The sequence below is a fragment of the Carassius carassius genome, chromosome 11, assembly GCF_963082965.1.
Source record: "Carassius carassius chromosome 11, fCarCar2.1, whole genome shotgun sequence".
NCBI lineage: Eukaryota > Metazoa > Chordata > Actinopteri > Cypriniformes > Cyprinidae > Carassius > Carassius carassius.
The window spans coordinates 30096126-30123935 of NC_081765.1; the positions used below are offsets into that span (position 1 = coordinate 30096126).

At 38.1% G+C, this 27810-nt stretch overlaps 1 protein-coding gene across 3 annotated transcripts in view; it reads left to right on the plus strand.

The window, feature by feature from the left end:
* slc4a3 (solute carrier family 4 member 3) overlaps positions 1–27810 on the plus strand; it is a 102160-nt gene that overhangs the window by 38915 nt on the left and 35435 nt on the right. For 2 of the 3 annotated variants that reach the window (XM_059562507.1, XM_059562509.1), the window contains exons 3-6: positions 9974–10130; positions 16911–17155; positions 18848–19023; positions 20599–20819. In XM_059562507.1, the coding sequence (XP_059418490.1) occupies positions 9974–10130; positions 16911–17155; positions 18848–19023; positions 20599–20819 (799 nt within the window). Of the gene's footprint in view, positions 1–9973; positions 10131–16910; positions 17156–18847; positions 19024–20598; positions 20820–26496; positions 27459–27810 lie in introns of those variants that run through there. The other variant, XM_059562510.1, reaches the window with a different exon arrangement.

Sequence of the window (27810 nt, forward strand, 5' to 3'; positions counted from 1 at the left end):
AATCGCATATAAATATTTGACCTGAGAACAGTGAGAAGTAATTTTTTTTCACATGGATTTATAGTATACAATTGAATAATGACTGAATACATAAGCTTAAGCAACAAAATATTGTTTATTTTTGTTCAACCGAGTCTAGCAGACCAGTGCAATTTTTGCCATTAAGTGTAGCAATAGCATATTTAGAAACAATTTAGAAATAGCTGCTATATGTTTTGCGTTGAGGTGATACTTGAGGCTTGATGTGCTGCGGTCATATGCAAATTCCTTGTTGCATAGCTTGCACACAACCATGCTCTTATCGACGCTTCCATCCGTTCGTTTTTTATAACAAAATTTCCCCTCCAAGGGGCCAACCAAAGCGGTCTCGTCTGCTTCTTCGTTCATGTTCACTGTGGTTTGTTGTTGTCTGAAGTCATGAACGCTAGTTGGTGCACCAGTATAATCGGTCCGCCGAAACTCATCCAGTGAGAAACGTTCCGCGGTGCAAAAATAAGTTATTAAAAATGCGGAAAAATGTTTTGTGTAATTAATTAATCTTAATTAACGCATTATTTTTTGTGTAATTAATTAATCTAATTAACGCGTTAAAGTCCCGGCCCTAATATATATATATATATATAATTAGATAAAAGTTTGAGTTTGCAGTTTTGTTTTTATTAGTTATGTACTATTATAGTATTTATTATTTTTAATTACTTTTATTTATATATTTTCATTTGAAAGGTTCCCTGAAGTGCCTTGAAACACGCAACATTATTCTATGTGGTGATGTAATTTCACCTGAAACAAGAAGAAACGCTGGGACATCTTCAGCAGCCTCACCCCCTTTTTAAAATAGCCAATAGGGTTTTGCTTATATCTGATCGGCCAGAGCTGGTGAGCTCGTTAAAGCCGCATTTGACAGCCACAGTCTAATAGATTACCCCCTAGAATCAATACGATACTCTTAGTAAAACAAAAAAGTTGTCATAATCATGCTGAGGCTGTGTAGTTGTAAAAGTTTTTAATATATGCCGACTCACACATGTGATCCCCTCCGTGCGATTGCATCTCTGGCGATTGAATTCTAAAAGTGTGAATTTTATAATTGTTTTGGAGCACACTGCCTTATAGGTAAACTTAATACTAACATATTGATGCTAACACCAAAACAACTTTCATTTGGATTTCATGGGGACTTTAATATACTGTTAATAATTTTCTTACGTGTTTTTGTCATTTTAAAATATTTATATTTAGCTTTATTTTATTTCAGTTTTAGTATTTCAACTGCTTGTACTAAATGTTGCTGCATGCAACCAGTAAATGTATTGCCTATTTATTGAATTTATATTTATTATTGTGCAGCACATTTAGTTCAGATTGAATAATGAAGTTAACAACTAAATAGATTTACAATAAATTGTTTACATAATTACATTGTTTATGTTTTGCTGAGTCACTGTAGATTGTCTGTATTTTTTCTTCGATACTACTAAAAAAAAAAAAATAATAAAAATTCGAAGGGCCTCAGTTCGCAGCTGTAGCTTCAATGCTTCAGGAACACACAATTAACCTGCTTTTGACATCTATTTGATATCCTGGAGAAAAGAAAGCAGACCATTTCTGCCTGAAATCTCCTCTCTTTTCAAAACTGTGTAATGAAATATTTGTCCATAGTGACAGTGAGTCATGGCTGATACTGTGGAAAGGGCAGATGCTGTGAATCTGGCCGTAGTGTTGTAGTGAAATGCCAGCAGTGGGGTTTTTAAGGAGAGGAAGGCGTCTCTCCCTAAAGCGCTTTAATGACGCTAATGGAGTTGTTTAAAAGCCAATGACTCACGATTACAAGCATAAACAAAACATCTTATTTACATCATTCTCTTCTCCCATCACTCCTTGGCAGCATCTGTGAGCTTCATTGTTGTCAACAGTCATGTGCAAAAGCCACATGTGTAAAGCAGCTCACTTGTTTTTTCTACTGAGGTATTTGAGCTGTAAATGCAATTTAGTTTATTTATAAAGCATGCTCCATACACAATAATTATTGTGCTTCTATTAAAATTTTTATTCCATTATGTAATTCTCAATGCTTCAAGGGATTGTTATTTATTCCATCACTAAAAGGGTAAGGTTTTGTTTTTAGTTCTCTAGAACCTATAGTCTTTCTATCACAATTTTCAATTAATAATTTGTTTAATTTAATTTTGGATTTAAAATGATTTCACAATTTCCAGAAAAAGTGGACAGTATTATCATAAATTGGTATTTATATTTGTATAATTGATACTACAGCCAATATTAAAAATTATAAATATGATACATAACTGTGCACAATTTTGTTTTAGAAAGAATTCTAAAATTTTTTATAAAAAACATTATCTCTCTCTCTCTTAATTTAGTAATTAATCAAATTAATTAAGAGTAAACTTTTCAATTATATCTAAATAATATTTTTGGTGGTAGTATCAATTTAATTATATGTATATATGTGAGATCAGTAAGATTTTTTATATGTTTTAAAGAAGTCTCTTCTGTTCATCGTGGCTGCATAAAAACTGTGATATTGTAAAATATTATTACTATTTAGATAATGTATTTCTATTTTAATATACTTTAAAATATAATTTATTTCTGTGATGCAAATCTGAATTTCAATCAGCCATTACTGCAGTCTTTAGTGTCACCTTTAGAAATTATTCCAATATGCTGATTTATTATCAATGTTGGAAACAGTTGTGCTGCTTCATATATTTTAGGAACCTGTGAAAGTTTTTTTCCTGATTCTTTGATGTATAAAGTTGCATAGAACAGTATTTATTTAAAACAGAAATCTTTTCTAACAATAAAAGTCTTTATTATCACTTTTTCCTTTCACTTTATCACTTTATTATCACCTTGCTGAATATAAGCATTCTTTTCTTTTCAAAGGGAAAAAATAAAATAAAAAAATTGTAAATAATGATCCCAAACTTTTAAATGGTCACCTATGTTGTTACAAGATATTTATATTTTAAATAAATGCTGTTATTTTGTACTTTTTTTTTTTCATCAAAGAATACGGAAAAAGTATCACAGGTTCCCAAAAATACTAAGCAGCAAACTAATAAATCAGTATTGAAGAATCCTTTCTGAAATATCATGTGGCACCTGAAGACTGGAGTAATGATGCTGATGAAAATTCAACTTTGCATCACAGGAATAAATGTCATGATTCCCTAACATTAATGTTAAACGATTCTGGGCTAACTTAGCAAAGTAACGCCATGTTGGTTATTGCTTACTTCTAGCTATAAAGTTTAGCAGCTTCTACAAGAGTCGAAATTGGCAACATTTTTGTCGCATATGCTCCCGAAATTTAATCTGTGCGATTTAAAAATATATTTGGGAGTAACGTTATATGCGCGGAGCGAACTAATGACTCCTTTGAATCGAATCACTTTAATGAATGCTTAAATCTGATCTGGGTCGAGTTTCCCGATAACGATGTATCTCCGCTCTGAAGAGCGCTCTCTACGTGCAAGGTTATAAACACTCTCCGCAAATCCACGCACTTTTCCCAAAAACTTAACTTGACATGAACGCGTTCTACGTGCTACTTAAGAGTCGCTGTCCATTCTTGAAATTCGTGCTGAAATATAACAGTCTTTGAATCATATTTCCCACATTACTCCTTTTATGATTTTTTTTTTGTTCAATCATTTAATTTAGATGTGTATTAAAATTTTTCTTCCCTTTTTTAATTATTTAATTTATAAATTCATTTAAACAAAAAACAAGTACAATATTTTTTATTCATTTATTATTATACTATATAAATTATTTCACTGTGTGTTGGGGGGGTAAGTGCACCGTATAGTTTCCTGCTTTTTTGTCCTTTGTCGATCACACCTATGATAATGACATGGGTATGACACAGCTATTACAAGGAGAGGGTGACTTATGAGGACATAGCCCATGTCCCCATTTTTTAAAACGCTTATAAATCATACAGAATGAGTTTTTTTGAGAAAGTAAAAATGCACAAAGTTTCCTGTGAGGGTTAGGGTTAGGTGTAGGGCCATAGAATATACAGTTTCTACAGTATTAAAACCATTACGCCAATGGGATGTCCCCACTTTTCACAAAAACAAACCTGTGTGTTTGTTTGTGTGTGTGTGTGTGTTAGGGCTGTGCGATATGGAGAAAATATCTAATTGTAAATTTTTGTCAGATATTGCGATTTGATATTGTCAATAATGTGCAGCACAGTACCCTGCTGATAAAAAAAAAAAAGAAAGAAAAGAAAAAAATTACAGAAATTCTTACAATTTCCATGAAACCATTACAAAGTTCCTTTTTGTTTTTGACATTATTCCATTAGGAATTACTGTTCCTATTGGCTTGCTATTACTTCCTATTACTGTTGTTTTATCCAATACAATTCCCATTATAACCCTGAAATCCTTTAAATTTTCAATTGTGTTTTGGGAGGGGTTCTATTTATATAAATGGTCTATATATATATATATATAAAGCAAGCCTCAATGCCAGATGCGTTTGTGAAGATTTGCGGTGCAGGCCCGTGCGAAAATATAACCGAGCATTACGAAACAGGCTGCATGAGTGCAGCAAGTGTGAAAGGCTCGTCTGGGACGGGGGATTCGCGGCACGTGGGGAAGAGAGGGGCGAGTATGAGAGATATTCTGAGTCACAGGCTGTGAGTGCGGTCTTCTGAATTGGGAATAGCGAACAAGCAATAAGAGATGTTCTTGATATGCATTGTGACGCAGCTCTTTTAAATTATTTATTTTGTTTGTTGTCTGTCTTTTCAAAGCTTAAATTACATAACGTTTTTCTTTATTTTCTTATTTTCTATATAGAACGAGTCAATCTTTTGTTCGTTATCTGGCTCGGCTCGGTGTTCATCTTCAGTTCTCTCTTCACAGCAGTTCAGTCAGTGTACTGTTTGAGTAAATGAATTACTCCGGGATATTGGTTTATTTTAACTCAGAGGGAGTGTCAGCCACATTAAAAAAGTTAACAGCTTAAGTCATTTGTGGATTAATGCTTATTGGAGACGCGAACCGTTTCAAACGATTCAGTTCGATTCGGTGAACTAGTTCAACCGGTTCACTAAGAAGAACCGTTTACATCGAATGATTCGTTCGCGAAGCGGACATCACTACACTGCAGTGAACGTGCTCACAACAAAACCGGAAGAGAAGGCAATGCTGAATAAAAGTGGTAGTTTTTTGTTATTTTTGGACTAAAATTTTCGATGCTTCAAGAAATTCTAACTGACCCTCTGATGTCACATGGACTACTTTGATGATGTTTTTCCTATCTTTCTGGACATGGACAGTATACCGTACACACAGTTTCAATGGAGGGACTGAGAGCTCTCGGACTAAATCTAAAATATCTTAAACTGTGTTCCGAAGATAAACGGAGGTCTTACGGGTTTGGAACGACATGAGGGTGAGTTATTAATGACATAATTTTCATTTTTGGGTGAACTAACCCTTTCATTTACCTAACTATTGACCTGACCCAGTAGACGCCATAATCCCACTCTGTCTCTCTCCTGCTATATATATTTTATTTTTTATTTTTTTAATGGTGGGCGTTTACACAGTTGGCTAGAGCAGAGCTTATTTGGGAGAACGGATGTGTCGCGATTTCGATTCGATTTCGATTAATTGCACAGCCCTAGTGTGTGTGTGCGCGGGCGTGTGTTAATAACACAATTAGATATCAATAACACATTTTTCTATTAGTTATTCATACTCAAATATTAAATGTGTTAATCAATTTGACTTCTTTACATAAAACAAACAAACAAAAAAACAAAAAACTTTGCTACTTAAATTCCCAACTTTGGTAAAACTGTCAGTCAGGGATTGACTCTCTCTGTCCTTGGCTGCCTGGAAATGTCAGCACTTTATAGTGTCTGTGAGAATGAATGTGTATTCTGTACTTACACAAAGAGCTCAGGTGGGCCTCCTCAGTCACTTGATATCCAGGCCAGTCTTAGCAGGCACACCTGCACTTTCAGACTGCACTCCCAGCAGCAGAATAGCCCCCTGAATAGCCTCCTCAAGTTGAAGTCCAGACATAGAATATGAGTTCACTTCCCTCTCTCTCAGCTGAGGCACAGGTTTCATGGATAAGACCCACATTTGGGATGTCAGTAGCACTGGTACTTTGATTTCAAGTTGATAATAAAATATAGAATATTAGAAAAGCAGTGTTCTGCAGAATCAGAAGTACTAAATACAGACTGGATGTGATACCTGAGGGCTGTCTGAATGAAAAGCAACTGCTTTCCAACACCCATGTGCATATATTTACATTTACATTTATTCATTTAGCTGACGCTTTTATCCAAAGCGACTTACAGTTGCTATATATGTCAGAGGTCGCACGCCTCTGGAGCAACTAGGGGTTAAGTGTCTTGCTCAGGGACACATTGGTGTCTCACAGTGGATTCGAACTCGGGTCTCTCACACCACAGGCATGTGTCTTATCCACTGCGCCAACGCCACCCCATTTGCATGCTTGCTCTATGAAGAGTGATTGGGCCTTAAGGAAACAGAGAAAACCACGTGGTGTGATCTTTATTACTAAATGTTTACTTAAAATAACTACTTGAAAAGCAGTGTTAATTGAGGCTACATGCCACTGGTGATGGTGCATTTACAAAGCTTGAAAATCTTCATGAATCTTTTGTTTTGAATCAAAACTGACCAAGTCATGTGATTTCAGCAAAACTCATATTGTTACAAATAAACTACACATTGCACAGATTATTGATGCTGATGTTTATGGATATGATTAAAGATTGCACTTTGTAAATTATACTTTAAAGATGACAGTTGAGGTTTTGTGGAACATGGCATGTAATTCAACACATTTTTTTGTCATCTCATTGCATTCACATGACTATTTACTGATCGGTAAATCGTAACTTGTGCTTTTGAACTATTAATTAAAAGAACCGTGTCATTCATTCAAATGTCAGACAACGCTGTATGATTTTGATTCACTAAAAATGACCTATTCTAGTCTTGCAGTATTTTTTTTATTCACTACAACTTTCTCATAAAAGTAGGGAATTAGACTGCACCGGTTGCGCTGTAAGTTTTTGATTCATTAAAAATAACCAATTCATGAGAGTCATTTATTGATGAATCGTACTGTAGCCTATAGTCACTTAATATGCGTTTGATTAATTGAAAACAACCCGCTCAAGTAATTTGTTCATTAAACAGACTAAAATGGTTGTGCTGTATATTTGTTTTTGTACGCACCCCGCAAAGACAACTCAATTGAAGGTTCTTGTCATTTATTTCTGTGGTACACAGATGTTTTCATTAATATTTATATATAATGGACACATAATCAAGAAATTTCACTGTATTGGTGTCGACTTCTGAAACGTTGAAATCATGACGGCCTTTTCACCACCTGTGATATAGTTCTATCTACCATTTACCCGGAGCACTTTGCTAGCAGCAGGCAAACACATTTGTCAGCCCTCGCTGGATTCCCATTGTCATTCTGTTCACCTCGCAGTTGAAATAAAGAGAGCTGCAATCTGTAACCTTTATTGGGAGCGCTTGCACTCACTCTCGCTCAAGCCATTAACATTTACACAATTAGAGAACTGGAAGAGCAAAAGCTGTTTGTGTCCCTTGTTTTTATTCAGTATAGGAATGGTATTCAAAAAGTAATATTCTAAACAAAAAAAAAAATATTTGTTCGTTTTGTTCTTTTGATACATTATGGTAATTAAGAAGGGGCAATTATACAAGACTGAGAATGAGTGCCCATGAATGAGTGCCCAAACAGAGATACAGTACAGACCAAAAGTAATGACATTACAAGACATCCCATAGGTGTAATGGTTTTTATACTGTACAAACTGTATATTCTATGGCCCTACACCAACCCTACACCTAACCCACACCATCACAGGAAACTTTGTGCATTTTTACTTTCTCAAAAAAACTCATTCTGTATGATTTATAAGCGTTTTGAAAAATGCGGACATGGGTTATGTCCTCATAAGTCACCCTCTCCTTGTAATACCTGTGTCATACCCATGTCATTATACAGAGTTGTGTCCTGATATGTCACAAAAACAAGAGCGCACACACACACACACACACACACACACACACACACACACACACACATTAGGGCTGTCAATAGATTAACATTTTTAATCAGATTAATCACACCCTTTTTCTGTGATTAACCATGATTAATCACACTCTTCATGAAATTAAGCGTAGACCATTTATCTTGTTTCAAATGTTTTTTTTTGTTATCATTTGCTATATTCAGCAAAGTAAACCAAAAGATTAAAGAGTGATTCTCAAAAATCTGCGTCTCGCATTTTAGATACAAAGGCGCATTCTGTGTAAACGGCCTAGGGGTACAGTTTTTTTTTTGTGACACACACACATGCTTCACAGACAAAGCTCTGCTCGAGAGACATTTGAGAGGTTGGAAAAGTGGACATGAAAGTGCAGAAAATGGTGTGATGCAGCAGAGTGGCTTTTCCCAGCATCCTCTCTGCCTGCTTCCCCACTGGCTCATTTCCAAGTCTCTCGTTATTGTGAGAGCAAGCCGTTTATCATTTGACTTCACAGGTCAGTGTCTTCATTAAAGGCATTCATTAAAGTCAGCACTTCAGAGGCGATAAAAGAGTGGCACACAGCGTGCAGACACCGAGAGCATAATGCAATGTTGTCCTCATTAAATTACGCAAAGCTGAGGGACACAATTAACAAAAAAAAGACTTTGTTTTCCTTTAATTAGTGCCTTGTCTGTCCATATCATTTCAGTTTTGCCGAATTTGCCCCATCTGCTCTGATTCATTATACAGATGCCTGACGATTGCCGAAGAATCAAAGGAAATGTGGCTATTTAAAACAAAAAATCCTGATGGTTTTAGTGCTTCAGTGTGAATAATTTGTTGGCTTTTATGGTTGGCCATTCTGCATCTTGTTGCTCGTCCGACATGACAGAGGTGCTGTTGAATGCAGTTGTGGTTGTTGGTGGGGGCGCTACAGGGCTTCTGCCGGCTTCCTGCTGACATTCTAACATTTACTTTGACTGATCTGCGAGCCTTGTAGCCTGTCAGCATGCTTTATCCCACCCTCGCTCTTCAAACCCTTCTACCCACCAGCCAAATGTTAGATGCCTTCCATAGGTGGAGCTGTGGGCGGGGCCACATAGGGAGCTCTATTATGATTGGTCCTTCCAGCGCCACATCCAACATGCATTGATGAAGAGTTTTGTTTTATACTGATTATGATCAAAATGAGGTCATTTGAATGAAAAACGTAATATTGATTCTGCAAAATATTAACAATGCTCTGTCAGTTTTTTTCAGAAGAAGAAAAAGCATAGAAACAATTGATTTAGACCGTCCATTGATATCATGTTAGGGATTGATCTGCTAGTGAAATCTGTGACTGGAGTTCAATATTTGTTAAATGTCAGTGCGAGAACACGACTGGCGTTTCTGAACATTATTGTAAATGTAGAGGGGAAATCTGAAATGCTGTGGAGTTGCAGTTGCAGTTGCAGGTAAACAACAGGGTCACTAAATCTGACAAGGGTCAAAAGTTGTAAGAAGGGGCCAAATTGTTATGTGTCATGTTATATGTATATATATATATATATATAAACACCTAGATTATCTATAATAGTTCTCAGTCACCTTAATGCCCTGTTCTTCAGTGGGCTACAAATAATGACACACGGTTGATGATAACCTATCCAAAATTGCGGCGCACTGGGTGAGAGCTAATGGTTGTGGTTCAAGCTGAGAGAACATAGTATAAAACATCTGGCCGTAACTGCTTAAACACTCCAGAGTGTGCCAGAAGGAATCATTTGGCCTTAAGTTTATTTCCCTTACTTCCTCAAATGTGTTTTAGCATGAGGAACATCTGTCTGGCACTTACTGTGTGGTTTCAAATGATCTTGTCTGCAGGTTTTGTCGGAAGAAGAGAAGGGCTCCACAGCAGGACAAGAAGATGAGGAATGGGAGAAGGCCTTGTCTGTGGAGAGGTTTGGGGACATCATTACTGAGTCTGCCATCAATGGCGCAGACAAAATGGGCCGCAGCTACAATGAGAAAGACTTTGAGTGTAAGTACTTTCTGACAGATATCTCACGACAATAATATGGGCACTCAATTTTAAATAATTCCTTGGTGGATAATCTTCAAGTCATGCTGGTTTAGAAATGGTTTGACATCTATCAAGTATGATCTGATCACAGGTTCAGTGGTCAGGTCAGGCAGATTCTGATTTATAATAATGGTGATGGTGATGATAATAATAATAATAATAATTATTATTAATATTATTATTAAAACTTGTATTATTATTGCAATTCTTATTTATTGTATAATTATTCTTTTTTTGTATAATTAATAATCAAATAATATAATTAAGGAATTAAAATTATTAATAATAATAATATTTATTAATTTCAACATTATTATTATTATTATTATTAGCAACAGTAATAATAATAATTGTAGTATTATTATAAATTTGTATTAATACTGATTTTTGTAATTTATTATTTTCATTTACATTAACATTATTCTAAATAATGGCAATAATGTACATTAGTAATGTAAAATAATAGATTATTAGTAATATGCATTTATTATTTAGTATTAATATTAACAATTAATGGTAGTAGTAGCTGCAGTAGTAGTGGTAATAATATTAATAACAATAGTAATAATAATAATAATAATAAAAAATCTTCATATGTGATTTCATAGATATTAATAAAAGACAGAAAATAAAAAAGCTTTTGTTAATTGAAATGAAAATGAAATATAAAGATGAGATAAAAAAAAAACTTAAAAAATAATGCTTAAAAATAATAATGGCTTAAAACACTTAAAACATTTAAATATAAAAGTAAATGGTAACTCAAAATACAAATAGATGCTGTAATAGTATATAAATAATACTAAACTATCTCTGTAGCACCAATATTTCTAGAACTTTTCTGATTATTTTTAGCCCATGTTTTTGGCAAAACTAAAATTGGTGATTGACATTAGGTAGGCGGTCTAGGACACATTAGTATTCATATTTTAAATGCAATTGATGCGTTTCTGACGTCCTTCAAATGCAATTTATTTTCATGCTCCATTTTCTTTGAATCTAAGCATAGATTCAAACAAAACCCATTTGTCACATGACAGATCACAAACTCTTAAGAGAACCAATCATTTTTGACAAAAATGCATTTTACCGTTGTGCACATCAGTGTTTAGAGCTGCATTTAGTGCTAACCTGACTGAATTCCCAGAGACAAATGTTAATAAGAGTTGTAAATGAGATCAAAGATGCATACTTTATTAAACGCTGTTTTCAAACTGTCTGGTTGGTAGAAGACTCCATGTCCAGAAATGTAATTCTGCGGAAGGAGCCTCAGAAGTACAGACAAGACTTTTAATGGCTCTCTCACATTCCCTGGCCTCCTGTGGGGCTGCGTCTGTGCCAGTCGCTTTACGGACCCGGATAAATCAAGGCCCACATGTCCATCCACATGCGAGCTAGTGTGTGATTCATTTACAGCAGAGCCAAGAGGCAACCTGAACACAGAGCTGCTGCAGGATAAATCACACATTAACATCTCTGAGCTCCCAAAACTACTCATAGTCAGCATGAAATTCACACGCTTCACAATCTTATTGTGCACAATTCATCAGTGTTATTCCAAAAACACCTCTGATGCGACTTTCTGTTTCGGTTGATGACAAAAATCGTCATAATTTTCAACCCCTTCTCTTCAACCTTCTGCTTGCAGTTTTATGTGTAAATGTCCTATTTCAAATAAGTTCTTATTTATTTATTTCCAATTTAATAAATTGTATTTTTCTTTTTTTTATTTATGCCTTCAATTAGTCAAAGGATTTTGAAAGAAGTGTCTTTTGTTTACCAAGTCTGCATTTATTTGATTTGTAAAAAGGTAATATTATGAACTATTATTAGTTAAAACTGTTTTCTGTTTTAAAAATGTCATTTATTCATGTGATGGTAGAGCTGAATTTTGAGCATCATTACTCCAGTCTTGCGTGTCACATATTTCTTAAGAAATCATTCTAAAATGCTGATTTATAGAAATAGATAGAAAGTGCAAAATAATTTATTTATTTGAAATAGAAATCTTTTGTAACAATGTGAAACTCACTTCTGATCAATTTGATGCATCCTTGCTGAATAAAACTATTATATTATATTGTTATAATTTTTTAAGTATTACTAACCCAAACTGTTGAACGGTAGTGTATAAAGTATTTTAAAATAAAAAAGTCTGCACCTCATATATTCACTTTTTTAGTGCTGTTTAAATTGAAGCTTGTGAAATAGGAGATACTTGGCAACAGAGATGTTCGAGTGAGAGGAACTAACTAATGATAGCATTGGAGGGGATGTTACTATTGTCATGGAATGTTCTAAACAGAGGACTCACAAAGACGGAATAACAAGAAAAATAGACTTAATCCAAATAACACAGGGAAAAACAGAGAAACAGGCTAGCAACACTTCCAAACACGATGTTTAGACAGGACACCGAACTCAGGAAACATGAGACTGTAAGTACTAAACCAAATGAGGACTAATAGCCTTATTAATAGACAACAGGTGAACTAAATACAATAATCACGCACACTAGGAAACTGGGTCAAACAACAAGACACAAAGACCATACACGTGACAACTATGGCATATATATTATCTGTGACCTTTTAAAAGACTTTATTATTGCTAATTACACAGCTCTCTGGTATACTTGTTTCTTATTGATGATCTGATCAGTGGTTGCCATTCTCGGGTCAAATATGTTTCTATAGTGGTGCTGAATTGTATAATTGACGTTGTCCCAGCTAACCCATTTCCTACATAGCTGTTCTAGATTCTTGTATGAGTCCACAGTCATCCTTTACTTAAGGCCCTTCAAACCAAGAATGATAACAATATTATTGTCTACACCACTGGAGAGTAGGGGTTACACCGACTAATCGATTAGTCGACTAGTCGACTTCAAAGGTCAAGCTTCAATTGACTAGCCCCTATAGAGGGTGCAACAGGATAAATCTTTGTAGGACTTCCACATTTACGCTCCATTTCCAAACAGTTAAAATGACAAATACATACATACTATGAAAGCACTCCACATGCATGTGTGATTATATTACTGGACGCTCGAAATTGAACAGGAGAAAGCACGTTTTAAACAGCTTATTGTACAGGTAAGTTAATTGCTGTTCTAAGCTAATGCGCTGCTGCACTGTAATGCACACACATAGGCTACAGACAGTAGCTCATACGTCACGCGCAGATCGCTCGCGCACAGAAATCCCACAGTTTCAGTTGTAGAGAGACGCTGCCAGGTGGAATTAATTCACACACCCAATCGCTCTCACTAATGTGTTCATATGATTGTAATCTTTACTGTGCTACTTTATCTCTTTCTGATTTAAAACGAGCAGAAATCTGTGAGAAATATAACGACCCAAAGACAAAAGAACTGATAAAAATGAGCTGTTATAGGAGCAATAACCATGTACGCATCACTGTGTCGTATGCCATAGCATGGTGTTTTTTACAGCTCCAGACTTATTTGTTCATTAATAACGATCATTAGCAACTAGTCGATTTCGACTCGACTTTCATCACATAAAAGTCGACTTTAAAAAATCACTAGTCATTCAACCACTACTGGAGAGTAACATTCTGTATATAAACATGTGCCTAGTTTTGTCTGTTGCTTTAAATGCTCAAGTTCTTTAAATTCAAATGGATTCTGATTGACTTCCAATTGTTCAGCTGGAAAAAAAAAATTCTGAGAGATTTCAAGAATATCATTCATCTTTGTCCATCCATCTTCTTCCGCTTATCCGGGTCGCGGGAGCAGCAGTCTAAGCAGAGAACCCCAGACTTCCCTCTCCCTAGACACTTCCTCCAGCTCTTCTGGGGGGACACCGAGGCGTTCCCAGGCCAGCCGGGAGACATAGTCTCTCCAACGTGTCCTAGGTCTTCCCCGGGGTCTCCTCCCAGTGGGACGCGCCCGGAACACCTTCCCGGGAAGGCGTCCAGGAGGCATCCGGAACAGATGCCCGAGCCACCTCAGCTGACCCCTCTCGATATGGAGGAGCAGCGGCTCTACTCTGAGCTCCTCCCGGGTGACTGAGCTTCTCACCCTATCTCTAAGGGATCGCCCAGCCACCCTGCGGAGAAAGCTCATTTCGGCCGCCTGTATCCGGGATCTTGTCCTTTCGGTCATGACCCAAAGCTCATGACCATAGGTGAGAGTAGGAACGTAGATTGACCGGTAAATCGAGAGCTTCGCCTTGCGGCTCAGCTCTTTCTTCACCACGACAGAGCGGTACATCGACCGCATTATTGCAGAAGCTGCACCGATCCGTCTGTCAATCTGCCGTTCCATCCTTCCCTCACTCGTGAACAAGACCCCAAGATACTTAAACTCCTCCACTTGAGGCAGGAACTCTCCAAAAACCTGAAGTGGGCAAGCCACCCTTTTCCGACTGAGGACCATGGCCTCGGATTTGGAGGTGCTGATTCTCATCCCAGCCGCTTCACACTCGGCTGCAAACCATCCCAGTGCATGCTGAAGGTCCTGGCTTGATGAAGCCAACACGACAACATCATCCGCAAAGAGCAGAGACGAAATCGTGTTGTCACCAAACCTGACCCCCTCCGGCCCCTGGCTGCGCCTAGAAATTCTGTCCATAAAAATCATGAACAGAACCGGCGACAAAGGGCAGCCCTGCCGGAGTCCAACACGCACCGGGAACAAGTCTGACTTACTGCTGGCAATACGAACCAAGCTCCTGCTCCGGTCGTACAGGGACCGGATAGCCCTTAGCAAAGGGCCCCGGACCCCATACTCCCGGAGCACCCTCCACAGGCCGCCACGAGGGACACAGTCGAATGCCTTCTCCAAATCCACAAAGCACATGTGGACTGGTTGGGCAAACTCCCATGAACCCTCCAGCACCCTGTAGAGGGTATAGAGCTGGTCCAGTGTTCCACGGCCTGGACGAAAACCACACTGTTCCTCCTGAATCCGAGGTTCTACTATCGGCCGGATTCTCCTCTCCAGTACCCTGGCATAGACTTTCCCAGGGAGGCTGAGAAGTGTGATCCCCCTGTAGTTGGAACACACCCTCCGGTCCCCCTTCTTAAAAAGAGGGACCACCACCCCGGTCTGCCATCCCAGAGGCACCGTCCCCGACTGCCACGCGATGCTGCAGAGGCATGTCAGCCAAGACAGCTCCACAACATCCAGAGTCTTGAGGTACTCAGGGCGGATCTCATCCACCCCCGGTGCCTTGCCACCGAGGAGTTTCTTGACTACCTCGGTGACTTCAGCTTGGGTGATGGACGAGTCCACATCTGAGCCCTCAGCCTCTGCTTCCTCAGTGGAAGACGTGACAGCAGGATTGAGGAGATCCTCGAAGTATTCCTTCCACCGTCCAACGACATCCCCAGTTGAGGTCAACAGCTCCCCACCTCTACTGTAAACAGCGTTGGTAGGGCACTGCTTCCCTCTCCTGAGGCGCCAGAAGGTTTGCCAGAATCTCTTCGAGGCCGACCGATAGTCCTTCTCCATGGCCTCACCGAACTCCTCCCAGGCCCGAGTTTTTGCCTCCACAACCACCCGGGCTGCAGTCCGCTTGGCCTGCCGGTACCTGTCAGCTGCCTCGGGAGTCCCACAAGCCAACCAGGCCCAATAGGACTCCTTCTTCAGCTTGACGGCATCCCTTACTTCCGGTGTCCATCACCGGGTTCGGGGATTGGCGCCTCGACAGGCACCGGAGACCTTACGGCCACAGCTCCGAGCGGCCGCTTTGACAATGGAGGTGGAGAACATGTTCCACTCGGACTCAATATCTCCAGCCTCCTTCGGGATCCGGTCGAAGCTCTGCCGGAGGTGGGAGTTGAAGATCTCTCTGACAGGAGGCTCGGCCAAACGTTCCCAGCAGACCCTCACAGTACGTTTGGGTCTGCCGAGTCTGTCCAGCTTCCTCCCCCGCCATCGGATCCAACTGACCACCAGGTGGTGATCAGTTGACAGCTCCGCCCCTCTCTTCACCCGAGTGTCCAAGACATACGGCCGGAGGTCGGATGAAACGACCACAAAGTCGATCATCGACCTACGGCCTAGGGTATCCTGGTGCCACGTGTACTGATGGACACCCTTATGCTTGAACATGGTGTTCGTTATGGACAAGCTGTAAATAGCACAGAAGTCCAATAACTGAACACCACTCGGGTTCAGATCAGGGGGGCCGTTCCTCCCAATCACACCCCTCCAGGTGTCACTGTCGTGGCCCACGTGGGCGTTGAAGTCCCCCAGTAAAACGACGGAGTCCCCAGTCGGAGCACTTTCCAGCACCCCTCCCAGAGACTCCAAGAAGGCCGGGTACTCTGCACTGCCGTTCGGCCCGTAGGCACAAACGACAGTGAGAGACCTATCCCCGACCCGAAGGCGCAGGGAAGCGACCCTCTCGTTCACCGGGGTAAACTCCAACACATGGCAGCTGAGCTGGGGGGCTATAAGCAGACCCACACCAGCCCGCCGCCTCTCACCATGGGCAACTCCAGAGTGGTGAAGAGTCCATCCTCTCTCGAGGAGTGTGGTTCCAGAGCCCAAGCTGTGCGTAGAGGTGAGCCCGACTATCGCTAGTCGGAACCTCTCAACCTCACGCACAATCTCGGGCTCCTTTCCCGCCAGTGAGGTGACATCTGTGTCGTAATCTTTAAAGTTGTAAAATATACTTTGCTATTCTCACAGAATTAGAATGATTAGTAAAATGTTATAGTTATGATTTAAGTTAACAGGCTTTTAATCTCTCTCTCTATGCATAGATCACCGGCATACGTTCCACCACACCCACCACCCCCTGTCCACCCACCTCCCCCCGCAGCGTTTCCGCAAGAGAGTGCTCAGTATGGACCGCAGGCGAAAGAAAAAGAGGAAGAAAAAGAAGACGTCCATGCCGCCGTCAGATGTCACACCCACTATTCATGAGGTGGATGAGGAGGCGGAGTCTGAGACAGAGGGACAGTGCCAAGGAGCCACACCTACTGAGCCATCTGAAGAGCTGCCACAGGTAACGTGATGTTTCCTAAGTTAACATACTACAAATTTTGCAAAATGCATTATGTATGTGACTTTATAATACTGAGATGAGTTAATATTGACAAATATGTAACCTAATACGTGGTATTGTCACTGCGCGGTGGGACGCGCAGAGGAAGAAACAGGGTCTGGGTCCAAATGCAGGGAATTTTAACTTCTTTAATAAAAGAGAACAAAAAGGCCAACACGGCAAAAAAAACAAAAACAGGAGCAAATCACAGGAACAAGAGCAGAAGAAGAGCAAAAAACACGATTAACCAACACAACTAACATTAGACAATACAGCCAGGCAGAGTGGTGGGTGAGACGAGAATATATACTAATGAACAAATGGGGAACAGCTGTGTGTGTAAGTCAGTTACAGGTGTGCAGAGTGAAGGTAAATGAGTCTGGGAGGTGGGCGGGGTCAGAAAAGGACAGGAGAGAGCACATGGCACCAAACGAACACAACACTCACAGAAGACAGTGACAGAAAGACAGAAGACTGTGACAGGTATATTGTGTGCTAAAATGCAGTGCACTTGACTAAACCTTCCATTTCAAGTGTGAAAAATGCAGGGGAATAATGTTGAATGCACTTTTTTTGCAGTTGGACTAGCAAAAGTTAACAAATTAGTTTTCAATCTGTCGAACATTAGATTTTTTTTTAACCAAAAAAGTAAATGAAAAACAATAATAATTATTATTATTTATCCCCCCCAAAAAACGTTAAAATAATAATTGTAATTAAAATGAAAATTCATTTAAATGTTTTATTTACAAAATAGTTGTCCTCCAAACAAAATGTGGTTTGGAGGCAATGAAACCAAATTTATTGAATTTATCTACAGTATGTAGGCTTTGTGCAATTGAACATTATGTGCCAAAAAGGAGTTTAAACTGATTGCTTGCCCTTTAAAAGTAGCAGGTAAAATCACTAAATTAAAAATGAAAATAACAAAATAGAAGGAGAGGCTAAATCACTCATCACACATTACTCATCTGAACATATTACATTACAATAGTCCCTTAACTCTAACATTCTAACAACAAATATTTCATATGTATATTTAGAATGATTGTGCACCCATTCTATTGCACTTTGTACAATAAAATAACCATATCGACAGGATGTCAAATTAAGCATGCAATTTCTAACAACCATAATAATAATAATAATAATAATAATATGTTTAATCTCATAGCACCTTTCCTAAGCTCAAGGATGCTGTACAACAGCAGTAACCCAATAGACAGTCGATTTACAACATTAAACATAAACAGTCATTTCAAAATCACTTAATCAAATTAAGTGGACAGTAGATATTTGCCCAGTCCGGGGATAGACATGATTGCAGTTGCATATCACGGTACAATTATGTATTGGAAACAGAAATACATAACATAGTATAAGTAACAACAGAAAAAAGGACAGAGTCAATAAGTAACCAAAACAAAGAATAGTAAATGCAACAAAAATACACACCGTAATGAGATCATGTGACAACAGTGTAAAGTAGAGTAGAGTTGCTTGAAATATTTGTCATTGCATTCAGTTTCTTGTACGTAAAAGTATACGCTCTATACAGTACAGTTTCTTTCTGCACCACTCTCTGTCGGGATAACTGTGGGAGTGATGGGATGGGGTAATGGAGAGATGCTGACAGGTGTTGTAATCTCACAGCTCAGTTTGGGGAGTGAGGAGGATCTGGCGGCTGATCTCCCTCTCACCAGCTTCCATATGGAGAGCGAGAGACCCACGAGCAGTGAGGAGACCCCACCCAGCCCCGCTGGAATGGAGGAGCAGGTGGAAACACCAGGACGCCTGGATGGAGGAGAGGAGGAAGAGGTTTCTAACAGGTATGTGGCTAATAAGTGAGGATGGGTCTACACCTTAAAGATCTGAAAACACGTTAACGGGTTGCTTGAAGAAGATACTTTAACATTTTATTTTAAGAACCAATTCTCACTATTAACTAGCATGCCTATTACTAGCTTTTATTTATAAAGCACATATTAATGCCTTATTCTGCATGACCATATTTAGAGCCCTTAATCCTACCCAGAAACTGAACAACTACCTTACTAACTACTAATAAACACCAAATTAAGATTTTATTGAAACAAAAAGTCGTAGTTCATAGTTAGTTAATAGAAAGAATTGGACCTTAAAATAAAGTGTGACCAAAGACACAGTACAATTGCATAATTTACTCACTGTCATGTCATTCCAATTGAAGATATTTTGTGATAAAAGTTATTGTTTTGATATTGTCAAATATTTTGCTTGTGATCGTATTTTATTCAAATCTGTATAAGATACAGTAATTGTAACAGGTTTCATTAGCTTAATGAGGTCTGGATTTTCAGTCTTCAGTCTTTGATTTAGTTTTCAATTGATCATTCAGTGTCAACTCAGCCAGAGTGTTAAACTTTTCTTTTTCTTTTACTTTTACTTGCTTTTCTTTGCTTTTCCAAATTTTTGAGCTGTCATATATTGGCATATAATGCAATAAGGATACTGAATATTTTGGTTTTTATCACTATTTATTGTCTTTTTGTGAAAGATATACAAATACAATTGGTTGATTTGACACAGAATGGTCCTTTATTAAGTAAATGTTAGACACTGCAGTATATAAAAGATATTAATGTAAGAAACATCTTGTTCTTTGGTTGTCAAGTGGTTCATCTGAATGGTCAATTCACAGCAGTTACCTTTAGATGTGCTTTCAATGGCAAGTACATGCAACTTTTTTAATACAATGTGATACTGTGAAAACAAAAGGAGTAAACTTGAAAAGTTGTATTTTATTGCCCTCTGCTGGCGAACTGGCTTCTTGCCATATATATATATATATATATATATATATATATATATATAAATATATATATATATATATATATATATATATATATATATATATATATATATATATATATATATATATATATATATATATATATATATATATCAAGCTAAATATAAAAAATGGTCTTATTTAACTTACGAAGGAATGGTTTTTTAAATTATTTTATTTTTTATTTTTTCTATTAACTACATGAGCTGAATAACAAGGGTTTCTTGTCCAGGGCCTGCAGATGAAATTTAGCTCTGTAGCTCATTCTCAGGCTAAATAATTTAATAAGGTGCTCTTTTTAAACTTTGTCACCACCATTTTTGTGTGTGTGTATATTTTTCCATTAAGTCAAAAGTTAGTTTTATGGAATGTCAAGCATAAACAGAACTTTTTCTGTAAAATTTTAAGTCCTCTTCAGCATTTTGCTTAATATAGCCACCTAGAATCATGTCCATCTTTTACTTTGTTAGCAATGCAACTCTGTTAATGCCGTCAGACTAATAACAATGAACATAAAATAGGTTAAAAAACATAGTTTTTAAAGCAATACTCAGTTGTAGGTCTCTTTTCACAGGTTTAGCCCATCTCCAGAACCTGCCAGTATGACAACACGAGGCTGGTTTCGCAGGAAGCCCGTCCACCGGCTGGCTGGAGCCCAACGGACCAGCTATGACCTACGAGAACGCATCTGTATAGGCAGCATGACAGCCATAGAAACCGCGGTGTACCAGAAAGTACCTACAGACGAGGCGGAGGCTCAGATGCTAGCCAGCGCTGACCTGGATGACATGAAAAGTAAGCAAAGTAAATTCTGAAAGAGATGTGAAAATAACAGGACGCTAATATTCACTTGAGACTTGAGACAAAACATCTCCTCTGTTTAACCTACTATTGTTTTTGACATTCTTCCAGTTATCAGATATGATCACTGTAATATTCCTATGCACAATTTCATATTCCTTCATATTTTATTTTATCAAAGTTAAATTATTACAGACTATACCCAAAGGTGTTGTTTACTTACATTATCTTTATTTGCAGGATTCTAATCATTTTTTTAATCATAAATCAAAATTGCTTGTTCTTTTTATCCTATTTATTTAGAAAAAAAAATCCTAAAATGTATTACAATTAAATGAAATAAGCATTGAAACCATATAGAGCAATATAGCAATATAGCAATATAGACCATATAATTAATTAGTAACATATAATAGAGCTAACCATTTTTTAAAAGAGGTTTTAACATCTTTTCTAAACATAAACATTAAAATCCTTTTTTATTTTTTTTGCAGTGTGGTGAGCATAAGCCTTTCACAGATGGTTAGTTTAAGCAAGGAAGCTTTGTTTCAGGGTCCTGAACTTTTTTATATTTATTTATTATAATCATGAATCTTCTTTAGGACAGTACTTATTTAAGAAAGTACATTTTTATATTCATATTAAAAATTGTATCTATAATTTTTTTCCCCCTGCATTCTGGTAAACTTTCAGTCCTTCCCTGTAGTCTTTTGTCCCTTGTCTCAAAAATCAGTGCACTTACTGATTTGAGTTTTCATTGTGTATAGCCATGATTAAAACAAGGATAAAAGCAGACAACGTGCATGTTGCTGTGGCCATTGGATCTTCATTGAAATCAGTGCAGTAACTCAAACTAAATTAGAGAAGCATGTTTGATTTCATGTGTCATTGGAGCCACACCAACGAACAAGTCTCAGGCCGACAGTTTAACTTGATCTTTACAAGCACAAAGCACGTGGCCCCTCCGTATGCTCATTAAACTCTAACTTCAGAGGGGAGGAGTGATGACAGGGAGTGTTTGTTTAGTGGACTTAGAAGTCTGCATTGGCAAGCTCTGGATAAGTTTGGGGGCGCTGGGGTATTCATATCCATATTTATAAATGTGTTTTGGTGAAAAGCAGAACAACAGGATCATTGGCTGGCCGTGGTCAGCACTCGGCCTGTCCTCTCCTCCCTTTTCCGCAGTTATAAACAAGCCTTCAAGATGTTCAGATGTGGTCAGGATCACTGGGTCTGTGCCATACACCAGAGTGCTTCTCGTTGTTTTTACATTAATGATAAGCTCAACTGATTACAGGGTATGACAGCCCAAGAATACCACTACTTCATTAAAAACCTTAGCAGGAGACTAATTGGCACTTTCTGTGAATAGAGTATACTCTGGTTTCCCATTATTTTGTTTTTAAGTATTATAAACGCAAATCTAGGGATGCACCGAAATGAAAATTCTTGGCCGAAACCGAAAACCGAAAAAGAGAAAACCAAGGCCGAAAACCGAAACCGAAACACCGAAAGAAATTATCCCAATTATTAGTACCATTGCATTTATTGCTATGACCGTGTACTAACTTTACTAAAATTAAAACATTGCAATTGCATAAATTAATATTAAAGTTTCAAAGATAATTACAATTACATAAATTATAAAAAAACATAAAAATGCATAATTACAAATTATGCAAATATTTATTAAGCACATTGCAACAATGCACAGTATAAAATAAAATTCAAACTAAAATTTAATCCCACTCATCTGTATATTAAATAATAATGTACAGGCCTACTGGCCTGCAGAAAGGTTTTAAAATTAACTGTTCTCTCATAAAAAGTGCATTTAGGTGAAGAGCATTTGAAATTTTTCTCTGTAGTACTAGAAAGTGCATTACTTCTCCAGTAGGCAAGACTGTTATCACTTCTGGGGATGGGGACTTCAGACAGATAACCATCTAGCTGTTAAGGAGTTGAGCTTGTCATCTGCCTGACATTTGAGAAATATTTGAGAGAGTGTATTTAAATAGGGCCAGGGCATAAATAAACATTTTTATCAAATTAAAGCAGAAATCTAGCAAAAAATCTAGCAGAAATATGGCTACAATCTGATATTATGCATGTATATGTATATGTGTGTGTATTATATATGCAGAGACGAGTCTTTTTTTTTTGCGCTCTGATCTCAGTCTCCTGCGCTTGGCGCTTCTCCGTCTCCACGCGGGTTCTCCGCATCCAGCGCGGCCTGGAGCATTTCTCGTGTGCTCTGCCATATTTCCGCGTCCAAGTAATGGTCTTTATAACGCGGATCAAGCACATTCGCGATGAAGTGCGGAGGATCCGAAAAGATCTCAGTGAGACGTGTGCTAACAGACTCTATAAGACTGTACTTTTCTTTGTTTTCACTTCGTGGTCCGTCTCAATCTCTTTGTTAGGAGACGCTTTAGTGCTGCGAATAAAGGAATAAGAATAGAGAGAATGTTCTCTATTAAGACCCACTGGTGTGAAGTGAATGACGCGGGGAGCTCGTGGTCTGCGCTATGCAGGTGCACGTGCAGGTCGCGGTTTCTGTTTGCGTCATCATAACATTTCGGCCGTGTTGTTTCGGTAATAAAAGTGTTTCGGCCGAAAACCGAAAATGCACTTTTTGGCCATTTTCGGCCGAAAATTTTCGGTGGCCGAATATTCGGTGCATCCCTACGCAAATCTCATGTTTTTTTGGTTGGGAGATATGTTATTTGAGATCAGGTAGGTAATATCAAATGTCTGTCCATAGAAGTGGAAAACTTTTCAGCCCGGTTACCAAAGCTTTGAAAATACTGTTCATTACTTTAGGACGAATCAGGGTTATTATAGATCAGCGGTGTCTCAACCTGTTCCTGGAGGGCAGCTGATCTGTAGAGGTAGCTCCAATGCTAATTAAACACATCTGAATCAGCTAATTAAGGTCTTCAAGACTCACTAGAAACTTCCAGGCAACAAGTGTTGGAACTGCATGGAGCTAAACTCTGCAGGACGTTGGCCCTGCAGGAACAGGATTGGACACCCTTGTTATAGATCACATGCAGCACAGATCAGATGCAATCCATGAACGTGTAAGCAAAAAAAACACATGGATTCTGATATTCTCAGATTAGTTTCATGTGAGGAAATAAATCTGTTACGAATTAGATACGTGCATTGGCATCTGTCATGTAAGCAGATTGGGTATTCCCCTCTAAATGCGAGTCGTACATTATTGAAAAAGCGATGATGGTGATTGACATCGACTTAGGTGGACTCTTTTCCTGGAAGTGTTGCCAAGTCTATGGTTTTCCATTGGAATTGGGCTACTTTTACACTGTTGCGGGGTTGTTTTTCAGTCCGTGGTTTATAGTGATCTCTCTCCCCCTGTAATTGCAGCCTATCAGTACGTCTACCCTGGGTTGTTTCACCAAGTGTATAGTGTAAATGCAGATATCGGAAATGGTTTTATGTAATCTGGTCATTAGAAGAAAAAAAAAATCGGAAATGGTCCACAAAAATCATAATTGGGCATCAAGAACTTCAGTGTAAAAGCAGCCTAAAACTAACACCACATTTGTGATTTAATTTAGTTATGATAAAAACTGTATAGACATTAAAAAATGAGAAATAAAAACTAAAACAGAAAACGTGAAAACAAATTTGATGGGTTTTTTTTTTACGTTTAATGAATATGTTTTTATTAATAAATCTGAGATTTATACTGTATTTAGACATGTTGAGATACACATGGTTGCAGAAATAAATAACTGGAAATGAAATAGAAAATAAAACAGCTCATATAATGTTTAGTTTGACCTCCAGAATTGGCCAATAGATTATTTTATAAAGGTTAGGCATTTCATGTCACTGACCTTTGCTAAAAGACAAATTACATTTTTTTTAAATAATCTTTTAAAATATAAGATTAAGACACCCTATTCATGGAAAGGCAGATTCCTGAAGATGTACTGCACCTGACTATGATTTCCTAGAAGCAGGGTTGTAGTTCTTCCTTACGTGAAGGGTTTGGTTTAAATGTGCTCCCATGCAGTTGCCCTCCCACCTGTTCCTTTGTGGTGATTTCTCAAGCCATGGGAATGTCTTTGAGCCGGATGATCCTCACAAGTTTAGTGCATTGGTCCTTTTTTTACTATTAGGCACAATGTAGAACATTCAAAATCATAATATTTGCTTATATGTTTGCTTTATTTAGCATTATGAATGAAATGTTCTTTTGATTGATCTTTAATCTTACTATAGTATAATGTAATGTATACTATACAGTGTAAGTATAGTTATGTTACTAGTTAAATTATTCAATACTTCATTATATAATCATTGTTAAATTATTTAATCTTAATAATACTAACTTGCCTGCATCAGGTTGGACTTTGAAGGCAGCATAGATATATCCATGTGGCGCACCGATACAGGCTCGTTTCATGAATGATCCCACTGTTTACTCTATGTGACGTACAGTGTAGCTAATATGGCTAAATAGTCCATACTCTGGCCATGAATGAAAGCTAGCAGAGTTCAGCAGAGTGCTTTTAGATGAGGGCTGCAGCAGCTCTGTGGATGAGATCCCTCTGGTTATAATTAACTTCACTGTTGCAATTGATTATCCTTCCCAAAGACCCGCCTGCAGCTCTTCCTGCTTTTAGAAAAGAGAAAGCATTGACTGCTGTATCGCAGCAAATTACAAATGAAGCTGCCACAGTGGAACAGGCCATTGAATTTAAGCCCTTAATTACACAAGCTTGCTATAAACCTCTCTTATCTTATCGAGCCAGTGATTTCATAAAGTATATGTGACACCTTTACAGGGGATTTAGGTGAAATATCAGAATACTCACTTGTGTAATCCACAGAATTCATTTTCTAATTTATTTTTTGAACACCCCCCCCCCCCCCCCCATCCCCCCTTTTTAGAATGAGTTTGTTCATTAATTGTTGAGTAACCACAAGGGGGCTATTTTTCATATCTCTTTTGTTTTTCCTAGACAGTAATGTGATAACAGTGCAATCAGAGGGGTAATTTATCCAATTTTTTGATGTTTATGAAACGTGTTCAATAAATTCATCATATTTTTTACATTTATGAGTTTACTGATTTTTGGAGAACCACATACTGAGTTAGGTCTCAAAACCATAATAGTTTCTCCTATATATATTTTGGATGTATAAGTTTGTTCATTGTTGAAAAACCACAAATGAAGTCTCTTTCAGTCTCAGTTGTTTGTCTAGGCAGGAATTTGATTGCAATTACAGTGAATAAAAATCAACAAAATGATGTATTTTGGAAATATGGTCAGTGTTACTTATAAGTTTAAACAGAGAGCAAATGGATATTTTATTTATTTATTTTTTCTAAAATTTTAAGTCTCATATTCTTGAGTGAGAACTTTTCATATGAGCTCAACACTTCTTATTAAATTCTCCCAAAAATCAAACTATCTGAGCTTTTTTTTTTTTTTCATCTTACACTTTAGTTCATATTTGCCTCTCCTAATGAATTTTAGGAGAAACATCTAAGTCAAAGTTAATTTCTACATGAAACATAATTGAGGTCTCCCTTATATCTCTATAAAAGAGCAATCTCTGAGCAATACAATGTTTTTCTGATATGCATAGTATGTAATAATCTTGTAAATGTCCAGCTATGTAGGCTATTGGACGCATCTGGACTGCAATTGGCTCATCACCGGGCAGGTAACCGCTTGAAAATGAGACTGGGCCGAGTTCTAGAAGCAGCTGTGGTTTCCATGGAGATTGGTCATGTGGAGACAGCGCTGTGTAATGTGTGGCATCATGTTGTCTACTTCTTCGGCACTGCTGTTGTTTCGGATGGAGGTTTTTACCTGTGCTGTTCTGATAGGGTGGTGTAACCAGCTTCGGACCTGATGAGGGAAAAACCGGATAGAGGATAGCATCTCTGTCGGTCATGCAGCTGCAGAATCAATCGACAACGTCATGGAAATCACAGAGGCAGCCAACGGATTAGTGCGAGTCTTCAAAAGTAGTTCAGTTGTATCAACATTTCCTCTGCTTGCGTACAGGCGGACACGTCTCACAGACCTACTGCTTATCTGTTTGGGAAGCCTGAGGCCAGACACCATTTTCTCATCAGGCGGCCAGGTGGATCTTACAAACTCTCTATGGATTAAGGGAGCTCCTCTTCTTTTCCATCCCATTCTTGGACAAATTTAATTGCAAACCATATTAATCCCTTGATTCATGGTCATTCCATACTTGTAGAAATTCTTGCTTCCAGGACCCACTTCTGAATCCCAATCTGAAGATTGGACTGGGATGTAGTAAAAACTAATTTTGCATCAGTTTTTTGAGCTCTACATTATTGACGGGAAAAAGTACAAAATAGCGGCGCGAAAGAGGGTTGCATCCTGGATGATCCGGAGGTACAAGGTGTGGAGATGACAGATGTGGGGAAGGAGGAGGACACGAGCGGCGGCTCTGATGCAGAGACTGGAAAGGGGTGTTATGGGGATCAGGAAAACCCTCGTGGGAGCTTCGCAGTGGACGGCTTTGAGGACTTTGAGGAGTTTGTGCTGGATTTCGATGATTATGACCTTCTGGAGTCCATCCACTCACAGCTTGGCTCCCAAGTCGAACCAATCCGTAAGTGTGCCTGTTGTTAAAAAGTTGGCAGTGTGATGAGGGGTAATATTTTCCACCTTAGTTTTTGCAAATGTCATAGTGACCTCCACTTTGCTTCACACTTCATTTTTCGACAGACTTTTGCCATTGTCTGTCTTTGACAATAGTTTAGGTTTATAAACTGCAAAAAGCCTCAATGTACGTCTCTGTTCTACAATGTCTAACAGGCAACTTTTGATTAAATCCAGTAGGATTTTCCATTCACATGACTGCAGTTGTGACATTGTAAAAGTGCACTCCACCCTCTATAGATCTTGTTCGCATTGGAAATTGATAGCTGGGAATTTGTTTTATTGATCCTGTTGGGAAATAC